Source organism: Mercenaria mercenaria, chromosome 13, assembly GCF_021730395.1.
Source record: "Mercenaria mercenaria strain notata chromosome 13, MADL_Memer_1, whole genome shotgun sequence".
Classification (NCBI taxonomy): Eukaryota; Metazoa; Mollusca; class Bivalvia; order Venerida; family Veneridae; genus Mercenaria; species Mercenaria mercenaria.
Genome location: NC_069373.1, coordinates 25,253,276 through 25,277,339, shown reverse-complemented (window position 1 = coordinate 25,277,339; position 24,064 = coordinate 25,253,276). Strand labels below are relative to the sequence as shown.

Here is a 24,064-nt window from a genome sequence, read left to right as displayed (position 1 = left end):
ATCATAGCACTGACACTCCTCTGGTTCACATGGAATTCTGGACAGGCTATCAGCATTGATATGCTTTTTCCCACTACGATGTTCGATTTTAAAGTTATACTGTGACAATACCTCTAGCCAACGTGCCATTTGATCAGTAGGTGACTTAAACGACATTAACCACCTTAAACTGGAACAGTCAGTACTTAATAAAAATTCTCTACCTAACAGAAAGTGTCTAAACTGGGTTATAAATGTCACTACGCACAACAGTTCTCTTCTTGTGGCACAATAACGTCGTTGTGTTTTGTCAAATGATTTACTCGCAAACATAATTGGTTTTTCAACATAATCCTGAGCTGTATCTGACCATTGCATTTGCGACAAGCAACCCCCGCATGAGAAATTGCTACTATCAGTATCCACTACGAATAAGCCTTCCTCTTTTGGATATGCTAACACTTCTTCGCCTGTCAATGCAGATTTTAAATCCATAAAAGCACTATTCTGTTCAGGTCCCCAGATAAACGCTCGACCAGCCTCTGTTAAGCGATTAAGTGGTGACACCCTAGCACTTAATCCCTTGATAAAACGTCTGTAATATCTACAAAACCTAAAAACTTCTGAGTTCAGTTAATTTCCGTGGCACAGGCAACTGTTCACAGCTTTAAACTTTCTCTTCTGAAGGACGATTCCAGTTATGTCAATTGTGTGACCAATATATTTACTTTGATTACCTGTGTATAATGCGCACCAGTGTATAATGCGACACCCCGATCTTAGTCCAAAATCCTGGGAAAAAAAAAAAAAAAAAAAAAAAAATATTTGGTCATTTTGAGGTGGATGTAAATCGAAAGTAGGGTTTACATCGACACCGGTAATAATTTTATCTCCACGCGAGAGCAGCATCGGTCTCACGGTACTATCGATTTTTGTTTCTCGAAATAAAACCAGTTAAATATTGTTATATTTGATTGTTTTACCTTTTAATTCACTATTTTGAATAAATAAATACAGCTATTCCAAATTTCGAAGTGGTATCTTTCAAAATGACATGAGCTTTCAATTCAAACTGATAACAAAAGGTGTATAGTCTTTTTGTCACGATCATAAAGCCAGTACTTACGGCAATTAACGTGTCACCTCGTGTCAATTATGTGTTCACAGTTTGATCTCGGTAAAGATAATTCTCGATCTTTAATTAGTATTATTAATTTTTGTGAATTGTAAACATTTCTTTCGTCAAAATACTTTTAATTTATATGAAATTAATTTTGTTTGAAAGAAAAATAAAACATTCGATCTTTTACGGAACGTAACGGCAATCTTTAATTTTAGCGGATGACAGTAAGCGCGGGTAGTTTCCCTTTACCAAAATGGCGAACATCGGTAAACAAACTTGTTTTGAAGTTGGAAAATTTGTCTATACCTGTGTATTATGCGCATCCACGATTCGGGGGTGGTCCCGAGGGTCAAAAAACTGCGCATTATACATGGGTATCTACGGTATGCGCCTTTGGAGTAGATTGCACTTGCTTGGTTTTAATTTCAAGTTATTTTTCTCCAATCTGGTTAAAATTTCATCTAACCTAAACAATGCTTGATCAAAAGTTTCGGCAAAAGTACAAATATCATCCATGTAAATAATCATTGTCCTCCATTGTAAGTTCTTAAACACTAATTCCATACACCGCTGAAATGTATGTGGAGCACCTGTAAGTCCCTGTGGCATAGTAACATATTGATACAGACCGCCCCTGCTGGTGCCAAATGCAGTCTTTTCACAATCTCTCTCGTCTAATTCTCTTTGGTAAAATCCTGACAAAAGATCTAATGAACTGTAATAATTATTTCCTCCCAAACTTTCTAAACAACTGTCAATTCTTGGCAATGGATAGGCACATTTTTTACTTAGATCATTTAAACCTCCATAATCGACAACAACGCGCACTCCTCCCTGTGGGTCCTTTTTCCTTACGAAGCATTTCAAGTTGTTGTTGAATAATTTTTTCTTCTTGGCCTTCAAAAGCTTTTGGCACCCGTCTAGGTGGTATTTTAACAGGTCAGACATTTTCTGGCACTTCAGTTGTATGTCGCACTATAGAAGTACACCCTAAATCTGTGGAAGAACTGGAAAAAGCATCTTTATGTTTCTCCAACAGACACTTCAATGCTTCTTTTTGTGACTCATTGAGATTTTCTGAGGATCTATGGTACAAGTCCTTTAACCCACTACTCCATGCAGTCATGTCATGTTTTAAGTCATTTTCACTTGTTTTGATATTACTGTCCAATATTTCACAGTCATTTAAATCAACATTTCCTCTCAATAAATCCTCCTGTTTAGTTTCATGCAAATATCCCAATAATGACCCTTTTGATAATTTCACTTTTCTGTCAGAGGTGTTAACTAGTCTAATGGGAATTGAATCACCCTGAATTCTCTTTGGAGCAATGAGCACACTTCCCATCAAAACATTGTTAGCCGGTTGTTTATTCTCTGAAGGGTAAATGATGCCCAGTGATGAATTAATTGCACCGAAATTTATAGCCTCCCCAGGTATTACTGTTTCTGAATTCGCTGGAATTGTTACTCTTGACCTTGTGGTCACTCTGACTGCCCTCAAGGGAACTTTTTCAACTAGAGTTCTACACATTTTCCCATTCAGTTTTAGTCCCTTTTTAGCACTAAGTTGGTAATCATTTTCGTACAAGAAGTCTAATCCATTTAGTCCATCTTCATGAATAGGTGCAATTAATACAGTGTAATTAAATGTTTGACCCAATGCACTAAATGAAAATTCACATTGTCCATCTATGGCTAATAAACTATCATCCGCAACTTCAAGACGTATTGAAGGGTCAACTTTACACAACTCAGGTCGCACATCCTCTGGTATTCTATGATATAATGCAGTAGAAAAAATCGTAGTACAGGCACCAGTATCTATGACTAAGTTCGCACGCACAGTTTGAAAAATATTTACAGGCAATATAATGGAAACACCATCTGTATTAGCACTCCTACACTTAATAGTCTTAAATTCAACTTCATTGTTATTGACCAAGTCTGGGCCGTTAGGCTTGGTCTAAGCTAGTTTTCCGACTTGTTACCTTCCTGAAGGTTTGCCTTACAATCGTCCGCATAGTGACCTGCTGGCATCTAAAACACTGCACATCTTTTCTTGGGCGCTGATTTACTTTACGATCCAAGGCTGATCTACTACTTTTAACATTCAACTGGTTCGCGAGATGATCAGTCTTTTTGCCTATGTTGGATTTCAGATCCCTACCGAATTCTTGCAGTCTTGCTTCTGTTACATAAGGTTCCCTGCCCGTGTCAATGTTCCTAATTCTCGCCCCTCTCATGTCATCTCTGATGCTGGAATAATTGTCGAGCAATTCTCTTGTCTGATCGATAGTTTTTGGGTCCTGCATCCCAATGAACAAAGCCGCCTGAGAATCCTGAAGTCCCTTAAGAAAGTGCCGAAGGTTTATCGTTTCCCTTGTCACGTTGTTCGCTGTGGGGTAACCTTTTATTACCAACCTCTTAACCTCTGCCACATATTCAGCCAATGATTCTTTTTCCCTGTTGTATTTCCGGTTTTCTAACTCAGCCAGATAGGAGGAAGTGGAGCGCTTTTCCTGAAATCGCGTCGCCATAGATGATTTTATCTTTGCATAACTTGACAATTCGTCAGCTCCCAGCTGCTTGAAAGCGTATTCCGCAGCATCACCGCGTAAACTGCACGCATCAACCGTAGCTTCAAATGGGTGAATGAAACTCTCCCAGGATGATTTGCCATCAAAGATAATTTGCCTTGGTAGAGGAACCTCGTATTTATCATGGCCTCTCATCTGTTGATTTTGCTGCCTTGATGTATTGCTGTTTTCATACGAAGCTGTGTCCCTTTCATTAACTAAATTCCTTATCTGATTGTATTTTTCCATAGAAATGTCATTGATTCGTTGTTGGTAACTGCGTACTAATTCATCTCTTTGTAAAGTACCTTCCTGTTCATTCTTGCGTAGTCTCTCACTTAAGGTCAAGTTATCAACTTCTGCCGATTTAAGTTTTTGTCTCAAAAGTTCAACTTCAGCTAATAATTGTTCATGACTATCATCATCTTCATTTGTGATAGAATCTTTTTCTTGTTGCTTTTTAGGTCCCATGATTGTCACTTAATCTCACCACAAATATATTGAATGGAAATATATGTCCAAATTTCTTATAAGCACGTGTATAAGTCCATTTCCGTCGCTGCCACCAGTGTTGAAAAACGTAGATTCGGTGTAGGGGTTTATACTCCATTGATAAAATACACTTTAATTCCAGTTTTCAATGTTAGTTTATTATGGGATTTTGTCTAGTGATGGAAATAAAGTCATCAAAATTATAATACTCTCATTCCTTTGGTCTAAAGTTTCTTATAATTATAACTGTAAAATACTTCATTCTTGTTTCTATGATCTGTCATTTTCAAAGTCCGAACCAAAAGTAAAGAATCTCCCTCCCTAGTTCTGACCTAGGTTTATATACAAAAGTATGTACCCTCCCATATTTGGAGTGTATCATAGTAATGAAAGACAAAGATTACCCCTAATATTTATGAGGATAACTGTTGACTGATGGTACCGTCCCAAATACAGAGCCACCTCTAACTCTAACAAATCAGACATGTTTACGATGGTACATGATGACAACATACCCTGATAAAATGATACAAAATGATACACACTCCAGTCCCAAGCGATTTATTAGGATAACTGGTGAATGACATCTCAAGTAGCAGAGGCCAAAGTTTCTCATCAGTAGAATCAATTTATAAATCAACTTTAATAAGACTGCTAAATTTACAACACAATTAAAATTGCTTTTTAGCCACTCTGTCAAAAATGTCAGAGTTATGTTCGGTTAGCTGATAAGATTCTCTGTCTTGCTTAAAGTATTCGTAGTAGAGGCAAAGATATTAGAATTATTATAGCTGGAATACCATTGTATAACCTAAGTTTTTGACTGATTGTTTTAGAAATAAAAGATTAAATATTTCCTTTATCGCATTTTGCAGATTTTTTTTTATTATTTGTTAAAAAACTAATATCAAAAATTACTGTATATTGCAGTAAATGTCACAGCCACGTGTCACTGTTACGGTTAAAATGTAAATTGTCGCAACCACGTGTCAATAAAATATTCGGTCCTAGAATATAACAGATTTTAAATGATAAAAATCACACTTTATAGTTTTGTAAATTGTATATCCACGCTTCATTGTGACTGACAGAATATATCAGTTGCATTTTTGTAAAAGTGAAATAAATGAGATATATTATAAGTGCGTGCAAAATAAAAATAATATAACGTTTGAGATACAGTATAGAAATTATAAACAAAATCAGAATTCTTAACGGTTTTTACAGGGTTTTCGCTTCCATTGTTATTTATCAGAATCGGATCAGTGCATAACAGAATAAATGACAGCTATATGAACATACAACTGTATTATTTTTACTGTTTTACTGTTATTATATGTGTTACAAGATTGCTATATTACATAATTGACTGATACATAAATTTAGCACTACTGAAAGCATATAAAATATACTATTGACACATAGATTCGAGTGCTTAATATTTTAATTATCATGTTTACAAAGCTTACAGTCGAACAAAAAAAACTTTTCTAAGTTTAAATGTGAACAATGGGCTTACATAATATATCTTTTAACTTGATATCTTTTAACTTAAAATAGATTTTTTACAGTAATATTGATTTTAAAATAAAATAGCCGATATACGAGACAGGCTGTTTTGCTTAGTATATACATGTGTAAGCGTGTAATGTGTTTCTGATTAATAGCAAAGTGTTAAGTATAGTAGCTGTCAGCATGAACATAGCATAAAACTTCTGTAAAACACAGCTGGTATCCGCGCCTGTGTAAGGCTCAGCTGTAAAAAGAAAAAAAAATCATGATGAAAAGAAATGAAAGAGAATGGACTAGAAGTTAAATTAAATCATCATATTTCTATCCTAAACATCTATCCTTGAACGGTGACTTTTTATTTAATACATTAATTTTGATCACAGAAATGCGAGTTTTACATAACTGGGCAGTGTGCGCTTTCAATACGGATATACAACCAGATGTTCTGTTGCGCAACATATTATACTTAATTAACTAAGCAAATGCAAATGCAATAGTGGTCTGATGAACCTTAAATTTTAGTACTTAATCGTGTGACTGACCAGTGTCTTAAATTGTCTTTCTGTACTGTTACATATTGTAAATACACGTGTTTTTAATTGTTGCAAGTAAAAGTTCCACAATGTCAGACATGTTTAATTAAATCATCATATTTCTATCCTAAAAAATCTATCCTAAAACGTTGACTTTTTCGGAAATTATTTAATACTTTTGATCACAGAAAATACAACCAGATGTTCTGTTCCGCAACATATTATACTTAGCTAACTAAGCAAATGCAAATGAGATAGTGGTCTGATAAACCTAAAATTTTAGTACTTAATCGTGTGACTGGTATCTTAAATTGTTATTTTTTTTCTGTACTGTTACATATTGTAAATACATGTGTCTTTAATTGTTGCATGTAAAAGTTCCATAATGTCAGACTGCCTTAATCCATTTCACAGCCTGTACTCAAAAATGAACTTTCATTTAATAACCGGGTAGCTCCGCATCGAAAGAAAGCCAAGCCTTGAAGCAGAATGTTACATTAAATGTTACAAATCGAGTTTTAAAATCTGTTGATGAATCAAAATTATCTTATCTGGATATCTTTAATTCACAAAATTTGAATGTTTTCAATTAAAATTTCAATCACATATCACTGCTGAAAATGAATTTTTATTATCACAATTTATATGACTATAATTACATCATAGCTATCATTTCATGAGGTTGGTTACTGATTCTGTTCATATTTCAGGTGATCATGAAAATATTTTATCCATTAAATTTCTTGCATTAATTATATGGACTCCCATTTCGTCCTTCCTATTCTTTTGTAGATGAAAATGACAACACTGTTTATTGGTGATTATGTTATCTAACGGGTAGATAAGGGGAGAAACTCGCATATCTAATTTGTCTTATCAACGGTAAATACAGGGTACTGTCTCTTGATGAAAGAAGACTTTAGTTTGACATGTAAAGCTAGTTTCTGTTTAAATTTCATTGTGGATGTATTTGTGACATTTTGGTAGGAAAAATGTGAGAGCAGGTAGTATTTGGTGAAGTGACTCTCAGTTGTAGTATGAGTAGTACTTTCAGGTCACAGCAGTGTGATTTTGATGTCAGTTTACAGTAAGCAAATGTAACCAGAGAAATCTCTCTTAGAAGATACATGACCCCTACTTTTCTCTTCATTTTATATCAGTTTTATCATAACTCTTTAAAATGAGGTAAGGGTTTGTTCTCTGAAATGGGTCTAGCTATGTTTGGAAGCTCTTTAAAAAATGTCAGTTTTATATAGAATATATAGGGAAAACTATTTAGATGGTTGTGACCTATAAGAAAATGTGGGCAGAAATTGAGATTTGTCCAGATATTGATATAAATGGACTAGTTTGGTCAGACTTTGGTAAAAAATGAGCATTTCATTGAAATTTTGCTGCAAAAATTGATAAAAACCCAAAAAATCACATTTTCACTGTTTTGGGTGTATTTTTTTAACTCAACTATATGAAGTATAAGGAGAGCTATCCTACTCGCCCCGGCGTCGGCATCAGCATCTTTCCGCGTCCCCACCTTGGTTAAAGTTTTGGTGCACTTTCTCTTTTTTCATTTTATCTCTGTAATTACTTGACGGATTTGATTCAAACTTGAAATACTTATTCCTCTTCATCATCCACATCATCTGACATAAGGGCCATAACTCTGGCACCAATATTTCATGAACTATCCCCCCTTTTCACTTAGTTTTTCAGGTTAAAGTTTTGATGTACTTTCACTCTATCTCTGTTATTAGTAAATGGATTTGATTCAAACTTAAAATAGTTGTTCAACATCATCACTCACATCATATGACACAAGGTGCATAATTCTGGCACCATTTTTTCATGAATTATTCCCCCTTTTTACTTAGAATTTCAGGTTAAAGTTTTGGTGCACTTTCACTCTACCTCTGTTATTACTGAATAGATTTGACTCAAACTTAAAATAGTTGTTTAGCATCATCACCCACATCATATGACACAAGATGCATAACTCTGGCACAATTTTTCATGAATTATTCCCCTTTTTACTTAGAATTTCAGGTTAAAGTTTTATGCACCTTCACTCTATCTCTGTTATTACTGAATGGATCTGATTCAAACTTAAAATAGTTGTTCAACATCATCACCCACACCATATGATGCAGGGTGCATAACTCTGGCACCAATTTTTCATTAATTATTCCCCCTTTTTACTTAGAATTTTAGGTTACAGTAAGTTTTGATGCACTTTCACTCTGTCTCTGTTATTACTGAATGGATTTGATTCAAACTTAAAATAGTTGTTCAACATCATCACCCACACTATATGACACAAGCTGCATAACTCTGGCACCAATATTTAATGAATTATGCCCTTTTTTGCTTAGGATATACTTATATAGTGTTTTGATACATTTTATCTTTACCTCTCTTATTACTTTAAGTTGATATTTTTGACATAGACACAGGCTATTGTGCAATATCTTCATCCACAATTGGAGTCATTAAACACTCCAGTGACAGCTCTAGTTTCCTCAGATGTGCCAAGTTTCAGTATCCAGCATCGAAATAGTCGAGCGCACTGTCTCCTGTGACAGCTCTTGTAAAAAAATGCACTTTTACACTCTAAATTTTGCCAATATATACCTTTCAGAGGAGACATTTGGTATATTTCAAAATGTTAGTGTGTAATTTGCATGCAAATCATAGTGAAAATTTATGAAATAGGGCAAAAACCAGCTCTGGCTAGAAGAACTGGTTAAAAAATATGTCGCGACATCAGTTTTGAAGGAAAATTGGCGCAGGGACCCGCGTTACTGAAAATGCCACAAAAGCTTGAAAACTGATCTAATCAAGCTGAAACTTGGTATTTTTCATGCAAATATGTTACTGGTACTATACAAATGAAATTGAGACTATTACAGAAAAACAGTTTTTCTTATAGGCCTAACTATACTAAAGGAACCAGCGTGGGAGCCATCTGGTCTAGTCGCGTAATGGCTGCCAGGTATTTGAACACTAATTTTTCACTTGGCATGGCAACAGAGGTCTAAATTAAAGCTAGTTTCTGTTTAAATTTCATTGTGGATGTATTTGTGACATTTTGGTAGGAAAAATGTGAGAGCAGGTTGTATTTGGTGAAGTGAATCTCAGTTGTAGTATATGAGTAGTACTTCCAAGTCACAGCAGTGTGATTTTGATGTCAGTTTACAGTAAGCAAATGTGACCAGAGAAATCTCTCTTAGAAGATACATGACCCCTACTTTTCTCTTCATTTTATATCAGTTTTATCATAACTCTTTAAAATGAGGTAAGGGTTTGTTCTCTGAAATGGGTCTAGCTATGTTTGGAAGCTCTTTAAAAAATGTCAGTTTTATATAGAATATATAGGGAAAACTATTTAGATGGTTGTGACCTATAAGAAAATGTGGGCAGAAATTGAGATTTGTCCAGATATTGATATAAATGGACTAGTTTGGTCAGACTTTGGTAAAAAATGAGCATTTCATTGAAATTTTGCTGCAAAAATTGATAAAAACCCAAAAAATCACATTTTCACTGTTTTGGGTGTATTTTTTTAACTCAACTATATGAAGTATAAGGAGAGCTATCCTACTCGCCCCGGCGTCGGCATCAGCATCTTTCCGTGTATATAGGGAAAACTATTTAGATGGTCCGTAAACTTGGCTTGTGACCACTCTAGAGGTCACATTTTTCATGGGATCTTTATGAAAGTTGGTCAGAATGTTCATCTTGATGATATCTAGTTCAAATTCGAAACTGGGTCACGTGCAATCCAAAACTAGGTCAGTAGGTCTAAAAATAGAAAAACCTTGTGACCTCTCTAGAGGCCATACTTTTCAATGGATCTTCATGAAAGTTAATCAGAATGTTTACCTTGATGATATCTAGGTCAAATTTGAAACTGGGTCATGTGCTCTCAAAAACTAGGTCAGTAGGTCAAATAATAAAAAAACCTTGTGACCTCTCTAGAGGCCATATTTTTCATGGGATCTGTGTGAAAGTTGGTCTGAATGTTTATCTTGATGATATCTAGGTCAAGTTCGAAACTGGGTCAACTGTGGTCAAAAACTAGGTCAGTAGGTCTAAAAATAGAAAACCTTTTGACCTCTCTAGAGGCCATATTTTTCAACAGATCTTCATGAAAATTGGTCTGAATGTTCACCTTGATGATATCTAGGTAAATTTTGAAACTGGGTCACTTGTGGCCAAAAACTAGGTCAGAAGGTATAAAAAAAGAAAAACCTTGTGACCTCTCTAGAGGCCATATTTTTCATGAGATCTTCATGAAAATTGGTCAGAATTTTTATCTTGATGATATCTAGGTCAAGTTCAAAACAGGGCCACATGAGCTAAAAAAGTAGGTCACTATGTCAAATAATAGAAAAAACGCATCATACTCAGTTCAAAACTGGGTCATGTGGGGACAGGTGAGCGATTCAGGACCATCATGGTCCTCTTGTTTAAAGATATTTCTTGTTAAAAGTAAAATGGCATTATAAAAATCATGAGTAAAAGCAGTGAGCTTCTTTACATACATATATTAGCGTTGACTTAATTTACCAAATCAATGTCAAAATGTGTAGTATCGTTATCAAATTCAAGAGTAAAAGTCGAGAGTTCATACATAAACGGAGACTTAATTTGGCAACATAGGGTAATTGTTGTCACATTCTTTCTTTTACCTTTTATAGTTCCTCGTTAAACGGAGTTTCTGAATACGCCCATGTTGCGAGTTCGTCCAGTGGAGAGGTCGGTTGGCGGTTTGGCTGGCGGGCGGTGCGGTCATTGTCGTCCACAGTACCTTGTACGAGCATTGTCTTGCTCTACATGTGAAGGGTTTTGATGAAAATCTTTTGCACAAAATTTTCACATTATATGAGCTGGAGTTGTCATGCCAAACCAGGTCCTAGAGTTGAGGCAGTCCAAAGGTCAACCAGCTTAAAGGTCAATAGGTTCAAATTACAAGAATGTCTTTGTCCGACCATTTCATTTCTTTCTCATAAGGTTTTGATAAGTTGGTCCAATTGTTCATTCCCAATAGAAAAGAGTTCTATGCGCAAAAACATGGATCCCTAAGAAGGTCAAGCACGTTTAGGTCAAGGATACTAGAATGACAACATACTTTCCAAGTATTAGATGATTCTCTTCAAAGCATAGCTTGCTAGTTTATATAACTGGCAAACAATTTCAGATTGCACCATGAGCGTTGGGTACTAGCGCTAGAACCAGTCTCTATGTTTAAGGTCAAGGTACACTTAGAGTCATAAGGTATTACAAAAGTATGTAATACTTTCCTGGAGCATTTTTTCATCATGCATATGAGTATTTTATTAATTTAGACATCATGTTACCACCACGAGGCGGTAGTAGTTGCGGTGCGCAAAACCGAGGTCCATCTAGTGGTTCTAAGTTCAGGTCACAAGCACTGATAGGCCAAATAGAGTATACAGAATGAATTTGTTTTCTCGAACATTTCTTCTTTCATGATGAGATTTTGAGTGTACTGTTACACAATTATATCACCATCATGAGACGTCAATGTCATGCGCATGTTCCTCTTTCTTTCTTACGAGTACTTCCCTTTTTGTATACTTTAAATAGTTATATTGTAACTTTTTCATTACTGTGTAGGGAAAAATAGAGACCACTTTTCTGTAGTACAACATGCATGCTACATCCAGTTTTGAGGTGTATTTTGACCAGTCTCTACCTGGTAAAGATTTTTGTGAGGACTTACAATTTTTTTTTGATTTTTTTTTTTTTTTTTTTTTTTTTTTTTTTAAGATTAACTTCCCTTAGTTGTTACTATAAATAACTTATATTGTAACTTTTTTATAATTGACCGTAGGGAAAAACCAAGACCACTTTTCTGTGGTACAACATAGATGTTACTTTCCAATTTTAGGTGTATTTTAAGGTATCTCTACCTGGTAAGGAGTTTTTTTGAGGACTTAGAAAAACAAAACACTTAGTTATTACTAAACAACCACAAAATTAAAATTCCATTTGCAAATACAGGTGCTAGAGTAAAGAAATTTGCTGTGACGGGCGTATATTGTGACATTCTTGCACTCTTGTTCCTATTTAGTTCCTCTGTTCCTGGTTATTGTTCTTTATAATACCTCATTTTTGTTTGCAATGTTTCTTACCAGTAGGAAGTCTTGTATTGCTTTGCAATACTTCTCTCATTTGTACCCCTTACAACTTACACATTGTAAGCAGTTTCATTGTCCTTTGGACAGTTTTCTAAACATGTGATTGCTTCTTGGTATGTTAATATGATCTTTTTTTCTACAAAAAAATTACTTACTTATATGAAAGTCTATATTAAAGTCAATGACTCAACTAGATTTTAAGAGTTGATTTTGGAACCATGGTGGGGGCCAAGCATAAGGATACAAACGCAGCATAAATGGTCTGAATTTACCAATGTGCTTGCCACAGACAGTTACAAGATGGTGCCTAATTGTGTTCCTCTCATTGTTCATTTGTCTTTGTCGTCTATAAGTTTTACTTTGTCTATATTTTATCAGATTCCCAAGTAAAAATTATGTTCTGTTTGACTCATCAATTGTGTTATCCCCAAAGAAGCAAACACTGTGTTTTTCACCATTTATAGTCTTTATTATCCTAACACTACCTTTCTCAAGTTATTTAAGATGATTCCTCTCAGCAGTACACTATGCTTGCCTTAGTTTTATATGGAAAACCCATAATATTTCAGATTTTGCAAACAGGTTTCCCAGTTTTGTGGTAGCTAGCCTTTCTGTACTTTCAGTACTCTGATTTTAAAGTTAAGGTATCACTCTACATTATTAGTTATTTTCAGCAACACAGTCATGTATATTTATTACCCTGTGATGAATATTTTTGCAATATGCCATATTAACACTATTATTTATTTATTTCAGAACCTCATGTTTCCAAATGAGGACTATGGGCATTATGTAGTTGCAGAAGATGGAACTCTACATATTGAGGCAGCAAATGACTCTGATGCTGGTGTTTATATCTGCGAGGCTCTCAACACAAGGGGCACTGCATATGCCTCTGCTAAATTAGATGTCAAAGGTCAGAATGAATTAATTTAAAAGTTCAAAATTAATTGACATTTTAAGAAAACAGTGGGGTTTAGCTACAGATGAGCTATTGTGGTAGTCTGTCTGTTAACATTTTTAGCTCACCAGTGAGCTATTGTGACAGGTCATTTTCCTGCATGTGGTGTCTGTTGTCCGTCAATATTTGCCTTGTTAACACTCTAGAGGCTACAGTTTTGACCCAATCCTTATGAAACTTGGTCAGAATGTTTGTCTTGATGATTTCTAGGTCAAGATTAAACTGGGTTATGTGGAGTCAAAAACTAGGTCAGTAGGCCAGATCAAAGGAAAAACTTGTTAATACTCTAGAGACCACATGAAACTCATGAAAATTGGTCAGAATGTTTGTCTTGATGACCTCTAGGTCAAGTTAGAATCTGGGTCATTTGGGGTCAAAAACTAGGTCATTCGATCAGATCAAAAGAAAAGCCACATTTATGACCCTATCTTCATGAAACTTGTTCAAAATGTTTATCTTGATGATCTTTAGGCCAAGTTAGAAATTGGGTCATGTTGGGTCAGAAACTAAGTCAACCACTCAAATTAAAGGAAAAGCTTGTTAAGACTCTAGAGGCCACATTTATGACCCTATAATCTTGAAACTTGGTCAGAATGTTTATCTTGATGATTCCTAGGCACAATCTGAAACTGGGTCTTGTGTGGTTAAAAACTAGGTCACTCATTCAAATTAAAGAAAAAGCTTGTTAACACTGTAAGAGGCCACATTTCTGGCCCTAACTTGGTCAGAATGTTTATCTTGATAATTCCAAGCCGAAGTTTGAATCTGGGTGATGTAAGTTTGAATCTGGGTGATGTGGATTCAAAAACTAGGTCACTCGCTCAAATCAAAGGAAAAGCATATTAACCCTCTAGAGGCCACATTTATGACCCTTACTTGGTCAGAATGTTTATCTTGGTGATCCCTAGGCCAGGTTTGAAACTGGGCCATGTAGGGTCAAAAACTAGGACACCCAGTCAAATAAAATGAAAAGCCTGTAGAAGTTGCAGGCTCAGTTAATAGGTGAGTGGCCCAGGGTCATCATGACCCTCTTGCTTTTAAAAAATCTGAATACACCAAGTCAGTAATCAGAAAACTACACAGTAATGATCGTTGGATGATCTTCTATCAAAGTAACAGGACTCTGACCACCATGGCAACAGATAGAAAAAAACTTTTGGAATCTCCTTGAACTCTTTAACTTTTTCAAAAAGTGATATGACTACTATTGTTGTTGCTAAAGTTTAAACTTCAAAAATTTCAAAAATTATTTCTTGAATGAATGATCAAAATTAAAAATCATTTCACAGAAATGATTATCTTGTAAACCTTTACAAAGGTAGCTCAAATGTAAAATTAGATCCTCCAAAAACATGGCACCTTGGTCTTGTCTTTTCCTATATACATTTAAGGAAAGCTTCTAATCATGCTAAGAATCTTTTCTGAAATATAAGATTAGAATTCAGCATAAATTCTTAGGAATTAATGATCCAGTAATCCTATTTATGTCTCCCCGGAGAGACATATTGTTTTTGCCCTGTCCGTCTGTCCGTACATCACACTTCATTTCCGATCAATAACTGGAGAACCATTCGATCTAGAACCTTCAAACTTCATAGGGTTGTAGGGCTGCTGGAGTAGATGACCCCTATTGTTTTTGGGGTCACTCCATCAAAAGTCAAGGTCACAGGGGCCTGAACATTAACCACTTGACCCAGATTGTTGAAACTTCATAGGATGATTGGTCATGTAGAGTAGATGATCCCTATTGTTTTTGGGGTCACTCCATTAAAGGTCAAGGTCACAGGGGCCTGAACATTGAAAACCATTTCTGATCAGTAACTTGAGTACCACTTGACCCAAAATGTTGAACTTCATAGGATGATTGTACATGCAAAGTAGATGACCCCAATTAATTTTGGGGTCACTCTATTAAAGGTCAAGGTCACAGGGGCCTGAACATGGAAAACTGTTTCCGGTCAGTAACTTGAGAACCACTCGACCCAGAATGTTGAAACTTCATAGGATGATTGGTCAGGCAGAGTAAATGTCCCCTATTGTTTTTGGGGTCACTCCATTAAAGGTCAAGGTCACAGGGGCCTGAACATTGATAACCATTTCCAATCAATAACTTGAGAACCTCTTGATCCAGAATGTTGAAACTTTATAGGATGATTAAACATGCAGAGTAGATGACTCCTATTGATTTTGGGGTCACTCTGTTAAAGGTCAAGGTCACAGGAGCCTGAACATGGAAAACATTTTCAGATCAATAACTTGAGAACCACTTGACCCAGAATGTTGAAACACCATAGGTTGATTGAACATGCAGAGTAGATGACCCCTATTGATTTTTGGGTCAGTTTGTTAAAGGTCAAGGTCACAGGGGCCTGGTCATGTAAAATCATTTCCTGAAAATAACTTGAGAACCACTTGACCTAGAATGTTGAAACTTAATAGGATGATTGGACATGCAGAGTAGATGACCCCTATTTATTTTGGGGTCACTTGATCAAAGATCAAGGTCACAGGAGCCTGAACAGTGACTTGAGAACCACTAGGCCAAGAGTGCTGAAACTTAGCGGGATGACTGGACATGCCAAGTAGATGATCCCTATTGCAGCCAAACATCAGTGTCTCTTTGACTTACGCTCCTGGCCCCTATTGACTTCTTGCCTGTACAACTTTGCATTGGGGGAGACATGCGCTTTTTTACAAAAGCATCTTCTAGTTAAAAACAGCTAATATTAAAAACATTTGCAAGCATGTTTTGTCTTTCCTCACCTTCTCTGAAGTCAGTAATCTGGATTCAAAATATTTTCACATAATTATGTTGGTGAGTCTTTACTGAAATAACTATTGCAAATTCTGTTGGTCAAAAACATTGTTGCTCGATGGCATGTTTTTCTTAAATACAACATCAGAAAACAAAAAATATTAAATTGGCTAGATGCTCGGAATAAAAATTATTTCATAGGAATGATACATCTGCTCTCTACAAAATACAATGAAACTGATCCTTTGAAATACATTTCAGTGAACATTTTATATTTCCTCTATAATCAATGATGAGATTTCAACAATTTTTAAATTTTATGTGAAGACACTCTACAAAAACAGCTTTACTACTAGTCTCCTCACCCCAGCCCACCCCTTAACACCCACATATTGTACTATGGTCATTTTGAACCCAACTTATTATAGTGATTTAAACACAAAAACAACAGTGATAAAAAAAGAACTATGTTTTGCATGTGTGGATCTGAGTTTGAGAATTGTTGGCTGCTGTATTCACAGAAAAGATTATGAAGCTTATGGTTACATTACAAAAGCATTATGACCCTGTTGGTTTGAAGGACATCATATGCCGAATGTGCATTCCTTTTACAGTTCCTCCTTGATTAAGTGTCACAGAAGAGGTCATAGATTCCATGATATGCAGTTCTAAAATCCCACTGCAATTTAGCTGCTTTGATATTTGAGCCGTGCCATGGGAAAACCAACATAGTGGGTATGCGACCAGCATGGATCCAGACCAGCCTGCGCATCCGCGCAGTCTGGTCAGGATCCATGCTGTTCGCTAATAGTTTCTCCAATTCCAATAGGCTTTAAAAGCGAACAGCATGGAGCCTGACCAGACTGCGCGGATGCGCAGGCTGGTCTGGATCCATGCTGGTCGCATACCCACTATGTTGGTTTTCCCATGGCACGGCTCATTTGTCTTCTGGTCTGTTTTAAGTCAGGCTCTTAATGGTGTTTCTTTTGTTGCTGTGCTTTCTACAAGGAATTCAGTATATGGGTATATGGTTTTTCAACTCAGCTGAGCACAAAGTACTCAGGGTGAGCTGTTGTGATCACTCAAAATGTTTCTTTCACATCACATCATCATCCACATCATATGCCACAAAGACCATAAATCATGCACCAGTATTTTATGACTTATGTCCCCTTTTTACTTCAGATTTCAGTTTAATTAGCCTCACAATGTGCTCATGTTGAATATCGTGATCACCCTGTGTCTGTCGTCATGCATTGTCCATCCTGCATTGTCCTTCATAAACAGTTTCACTGTTGACACCCTAGATGTCACAGTTTTTGTCCAGTCATAATGAAATATTTGTCAAAATGTTACCCTCAATGAAATCAAGAATAAGTCCATTACTGGGTCATCTTGGGTCAAAAACTAGGCATTGAGTCAATTAATAGGAAAACATTGAAACATCATTGAAAGCCATGTTAACACTCTAGAGACCACTTTTTCTGTCTTATCTTCATAAAACTATGTCAGAATGTTTGTCTTCTTGAAACCTAGGTCCAATAAAAAACTGGGTTATCTAAGATCTTAAACTTCATCACAAGGTCAAATCATAGAAAACACTTGTTTATAATCTAGAGGCCAAATTTGTCAGAATATTTGTCTCTAAGATATCTAAAACATGTTCAAAATTAGGTTGTCTGAGGTCTAAAACAGGGTCACTATGTTAAATCATAAAAGGTTGTTAACACTATAGAGGCCACATTTTTTACTTGATCTTCATAAAACTTTGTCAGAATGTTTGTCTCATGAAATCTAGGTCAATCAGCTTTGAAAAACTGGATTATCTTGATTAATATAAAGTTCACCAGGTCACATCATAGAAAGACCCAGTTAATTCTAAAAAGGCCTTATTTGCTTCCTGATCTTTATGGTACGTAGAATTTATTAGTATCGTACTGGTTGAAAACCAGTTTTGGGGACTATAGGAATGCACTTTTTCGTCTGTCCGTCTGCAATTTCGTGTCCGGTCCATGAAGGGATTTTAATATTACTTGGCACAAATGTTCCCCATAATGAGACAACGTGTCATGCGCAAAACCCGGACCCTTAGCTTAAAGGTCAAGGTCACAATTGGAGGTCAAAGGTCAACACAGCTTTTTTCCTGTCTGGTCCATAACTATGCCATCCATGAAGGGATTTTAATATTACTGGGCACAAATGTACCTGATAATAAGACGATGTGTCTTGCACAACTTTCAGACCCCTAGCTTAAAGGTCAAGGTCACACTGTCAAATGTATACATAGCATGAACAGGGTCTGTTTCATGTCCGGTCCATAACTCCGTCATTCATTAAGGGATTTTAATATCACTTGGCACAATTGTTCCCCATGATGGGATGATGTGTCATGCACAAATTGCAGACCCCTGGCTCAAAGGTCAAGGTCAAGGTCACAATTGGAGGTCAAAGGTCAACAGGGCTTTTTTCCTGTCCGGTCCAAAACTCTGCCATCCATGAAGGGGTTTTAATATTACTTGGCACAAATGTTCCCCATGATGAGACGATATGTCGTGCACAAAACCCGGACCCCTAGCTCAAAGGTCAAGGTCACAATTGGTTAATAGGTTTTTTTCCTGTCCGGTCCAGAAATCTGTCATCCTTCAAGGGATTTTAATATTACTTGGAATAAATGTTCCCCATGATGAGGCGACATGTCATGCGCAACACCCAGAACCTAGCTTAAAGGTCAAGGTCACACTTTGAGATCAAAGGTCAGTGGGATTTTTTCCTGTCCGGTCTATAACTTTGTCATGCAAAACATATTCCCCTGGATGAGACAATGTGTCGTGCACAACACCCGAACCCTTTAGCTGCAAGGTCAAGGTCACACTTGGAAGTCAAAGGCCAAAAGGGCTTTTTTCCTGTCCAGTCTGTAACTCAACAATCCTTAAAGGGATTTTAATATTACTTAGCACAAATGTTCACCACCATGAGACGGAGTGTCTTGCGCAAGAACCTGGTCCCTAGGTCTAAGGTCAAGGTCACACATAGAGGCCAAAGGTCAGATACAAGAATGACTTTGTTCGGAGCATTTCTTCTTCATGCATGGAGGGATTTTGATGTAACTTGACACAAATGTTCACCACAGTGAGGCACTCTTGTTTATAGAATTACGTCCCTTTGTTTTACTATAAATAGATTATATTGTAACTTCTTTATTACTGGCCATAGGGAAAAAACAAGACCAGTTTTCTGTGGGACAACATGCCTGTTACATCCAATTTTTAGTAGCATTTTGACCTATCTCTACCTGGTAAAGAGTTTCTTGTGGACTTATATAATAAAGAATTTTTTTTTCCGTTTTTTTTTTAAGGATTAATTTCCCATTGTTGCTACTATAAATAACTTATGACACCTTTTTTGATAATCGGCCAAAAAATGCCATATGTCAACAACTGTAGATTTTTATATATATAGATTTTAATCCAAGTGTTTTGTTATAACATATTGTATATATAGTACAGTATTGTTTATACATCATTGACAGAATGATATCAGTTCATTATGTTATACTGCAGTAGAGCTGTATACGGCCTTTGTATTGCATGGCAATACTTCATTCACTTGTTTTTAGCTCACCTGAGCATGAAGTGCTCAAAGGTGAGCTTTTGTGATCGCCCTGTGTCCGTCGTCTGTCGACGTCCGTCCGTCGTCAACAATTTGACTGTTAACACTCTAGAGGTCACAATTTTGGCCCAATCTTAATGAAACTTGGTCAGAATGTTACCCTCAATAAAATCTTGGACGAGTTTGATATTGGGTCATCTGGGTCAAAAACTAGGTCATCAGGTCAAATCAAAGGAAATGCTTGTTAACACTCTATAGAGGTCGCAATTTTGATCCAATCTTAATGAAACTTGGTCAGAATGTTACCCGCAATAAAATCTTGGACGAGTTTGATACTGGGTCATCTGGGGTCAAAAACTAGGTCACGAGGTCAAATCAAAGGAAAAGCTTGTTAACACTCTAGATGTCACAATTTTGGCCCGATCTTAATGAAACTTGGTCAGAATGTTAATCTCAATAAAATCTTGGACAAGTTTGATATTGGGTTATCTGGGGTCAAAAACTAGGTCACCAGGTAAAATCAAAGGAAAAGCTTGTTAACGCGGTAGAGGTCACAATTTTGGCCCAATTTATTGAAACTTGGTCAGAATGTTACCCTCAATGAAATCTTGGACGAGTTCGATATTGGGTCATCTGGGGTCAAAAACTAGGTCACGAGGTCAAATCAAAGGAAAAGCTTGTTAACACTCTAGAGGTCACAATTTTGGTCCAATCTTAATGAAACTTGGTCAGAATGTTACCCGCAATAAAATCTTGGATGAGTTCGATATTGGGTCATCTGGGGTCAAAAACTAGGTCACCAGGTCAAATTAAAGGAAAAGCTTGTTAACACTCTAGATGTCAAAAACTAGGTCACCAGGTCAAATCAAAGGAAAAGCTTGTTAACACTGTAGAGGCCACATTTATGATTGTATCTTCATGAATCTTGGTCAGAATGTTAATCTTGATGGTCTCAAGGTCCAGGTTGAATATGGGTCATGTTGGGTCAAAAACTAGGTCACCAAGTCAAATAAAAGGAAAAGCTAGTTAAAACTGTAGAGGCCACATTTATGACCATACCTTAATGAAACTTGGTCAGAATGTTAATCTTGATGATCTATAAGTCAAGTTTTAATCTTGGTCAGGTGAGGTCAAAAACTAGGTCAAATTAAATGAAAAGCTTGTTAACACTCTTGAGGCCACATTTATAACTTTATCTTCATGAAACTTAGTCAGAATGTTAATCTAGATGATCTTTAGGTAAAGGTTGAATCTGGGTCATGTGGGGTCAAAAATTAGGTCACTGGGTCAAATCTGGGGAAAAGCTAGTTAACACTTCAGAGACCACATTTATGACAATATCTTAATGAAACTTGGTCAGAATGTTAATCTTGATCTTTAGGTCAATAGGTCAGGTGAGCGATACAGGGCCTTCAAGGCCCTCTTGTTTCTAAATTGTTCAAGCAATCTCTGAAACTCAGGTGAGCAATCTAGGGTCATCATGGTGGTCTTGTTCTGATTTTTTGGTTAAAGTTTTATACAGTTTTTACTGGTAAAGCTCTAATTCAGAGTCAAGCACTGAGAAAAGTCAAGCGCACTGTCTTACGGACAGCTCTTGTTATTGAACATTATATAAATGCTTTTATGTAAAGCACTTTTGAACGTATTTTTATATGAAAAGAGTGCTATATAAATGTGGTATATAATGATAATGATAATGATGAAATTTACCTAAACAGCGATAAATGTCGCAGTAAACGAGGCGAAATGTCACCACAACTGTAGGATGTACCTGTTAAAAGAACACAAAAATGCTCACTACGTAACTGTCTTGCGGTAAACGTCATCAAAAAAGTGTAAACAATGTGTTCGCTGAGAGTCTATAAATAGCTCGCCAGTGTATAAAAATAAAGCAATGTCTAGCTGAAAAATTATCGGCGTTACAAACAAATTTTGAGCTAATCCCTATAAAGACTCGTATAAATACTTGTGATAAAATAAATGAAGTTATTATCGGCCCTTTAGATAGCACAATACTCTTGATAAAATTGCTTTCTATAAAAAAAAAAACAGAAAACAAGACAAAATGTCTAATTCAAGCTTTCAACCTTGTCGAAAGCAGTAAGGCCAGAGTTTTTTTATCTTTCGTTTTACGGGAGATTTTTGAAAAATGAGCAGGGGTAGGAGGGAATAAAAATAAAAATAAAAAGCTTGAAAGTCAGCATCTCGGAAAAAAATAAAAATAAAATAGAATTTTTTAAGATTTTTTTTATTTTGATGAACTTTCGTTTCAAGTTTTGTTTACTTGTGTTTGTGTCCAGTATTTAATATTGTGATGTATTGTTACGTTTTAAGACTATAAAAGCCATTTATACAGGATGAACATTGAATAAAAGTTTCATGCATACTTGTGAATAAACTGCTTCAGGCACTGTAACTCACACTGGCAAGTCTTTAAAATTCAGAGAGCTTGTTTTACTTAATTTAAGTGGAAGACAAAAATTATTTTATCTGTAACAACAGCCACAGTAAATTTCAGTGACAGCAAGTAGAGACTAAACACGTCTGGTATAAAGTGGCCTAGTAGTGTAGTAGTTTTGGTGGTTTGGTTTGCTTGCATCTTCTGCTGTGTAACCTCTGCTTTTTATACATAATATTTACTTATTGTATCTTTCACCAATATCATCTTTAACAAGCTAACTTTACAGTTTATGCCAGCTCATAATATACTGGATTTTATCAGCAAAATAAAGTATTTAATAACTTTGACTAACAGTCACAGTGCAGAGGGCAAGATTTTTTTTCAGTGATGAAAAACGAAAGATAATCTAGCAAAAAGTAATCTGAAAATTTACCTCATTTAACTCATTTGCACCTTTTTATAATACACTTAGTTCAAGTACTGAAGTTGCTTCTGTAATTTGCACCTTTTTATACTACACTAAGTTCAAGTACTGAAGTTGCATTACTTTTTGTCAAAATATTGTCTCCAATAAAGTATTCTTTATTATTCTTTATACACTTACGAATTCTATTGAAGTTACAAAAGAAATGGACCATCTGTCTGAGATTTTGCCAACACTACCAGCTGCTTTATGCCAGACAGTCCCAAGCCTGTGTAAAGTGTGAGGGGTCACCATTGAAATAAAAATGTAAAAAAAATCTGCTGTTACAAACATTTATTTGTTCTGCAAACAACTAATTAATGTTTTGAATAAAATTTAATGTCAAAGCACCTTTGATATTGTATTACCTTTCTATGGCAAACTTGTAAGTTGAATCTATTGAAAACAAAATGTGAGTAAGACAATCTTTAGACAATTTAATACTTTTAATATTGTCACTTTTATGAAATGAGTATTATGTACAATAGTATTATTTCCCGAAAAATATATATTTTGAAAAGTGTCTAAAAAAATTTGGACACAATCATCGTCCATCCACCCGTGTAGAAGAGAGAGAAAAAAACGTTAAAGATTATCGGTAATTATTCAGTGATAAACTAAGTAATGTTGACCTTGTTTTCATGATCAATTTACACCCCCTCTAAGAGCTAAAAGAAGTGTGTCAGTATCTTGACATCTGAAGCGGAGATCAAAGCGGTATTTTTGCTCGAGATTGTCATGGCATTACGTCATGTTTTCGCGCCATGTGCATGTATCACTGTCTGATCGTACCACATCGGTTCTTAAAATTGCTGAGAAATAGAAATCAATAAAAAATTTCTTCTTTAATTTGTTATCAAAAGCGAATGTGCTATATCCCGTATAAAAGGTAAATGTCTCAAACGATAGTTACTATAGTGGATATCCTACCTCTGTGACCTATTTGCCCTCGAGGAATTTACATTATTGTTTGACAAGAAAAACTTTTAAATTGTTGGTCAAAAAATACATGTACAAAGATTCATTTAAAACTTATTAAAACCCGCAGTGACATCACATTGCTTTATTTTAAAATCGCATTTCTACTTACGTTCACGAGGTCACGTAACCTATTCTGCCGCACTAACAGAAATCTGTTTGCCAAAAATCGTCTTACTCCATATATTGTAATCGCAGCCGCTTTTTCATTATTTAAGATTTTTTTATTCTGTTTTTTGTACTTTCTGGTCAAAAGTCTGAATTTTAAGCCCATAGTATTCATCATTTATTTACTTTTAGAAAGAAATAAGTAACTAAGATCGCGCTGTTTGAATTTTTACAAATGATTATATGAAAATTCGACCGTTTTTATAGAATTTTGCCTACATTTCTGTCGATATCTTATTAAAATCGTTATAGAAATCAAAAAGTATTATTTCTCAAGGGGTGTTGAAAACTTGAAGCGAAAATATTAAATAATGAATGCACTACGCACGGTTTTTGTGTACGTGTCGATGTAA

The 24,064-nt window shown here is 35.7% G+C and overlaps 1 protein-coding gene across 3 annotated transcripts in view; it reads left to right on the top strand.

Annotated features, from left to right (window-relative positions):
• Positions 1 to 24,064, top strand: part of LOC123529305 (fibulin-1-like) — a 298,235-nt gene that overhangs the window by 95,264 nt on the left and 178,907 nt on the right. For all 3 annotated transcript variants that reach the window (XM_053521359.1, XM_053521357.1, XM_053521360.1), the window contains one exon: positions 13,133 to 13,292. In XM_053521359.1, the coding sequence (XP_053377334.1) occupies positions 13,133 to 13,292 (160 nt within the window). The remainder of the gene's footprint in view (positions 1 to 13,132; positions 13,293 to 24,064) is intronic.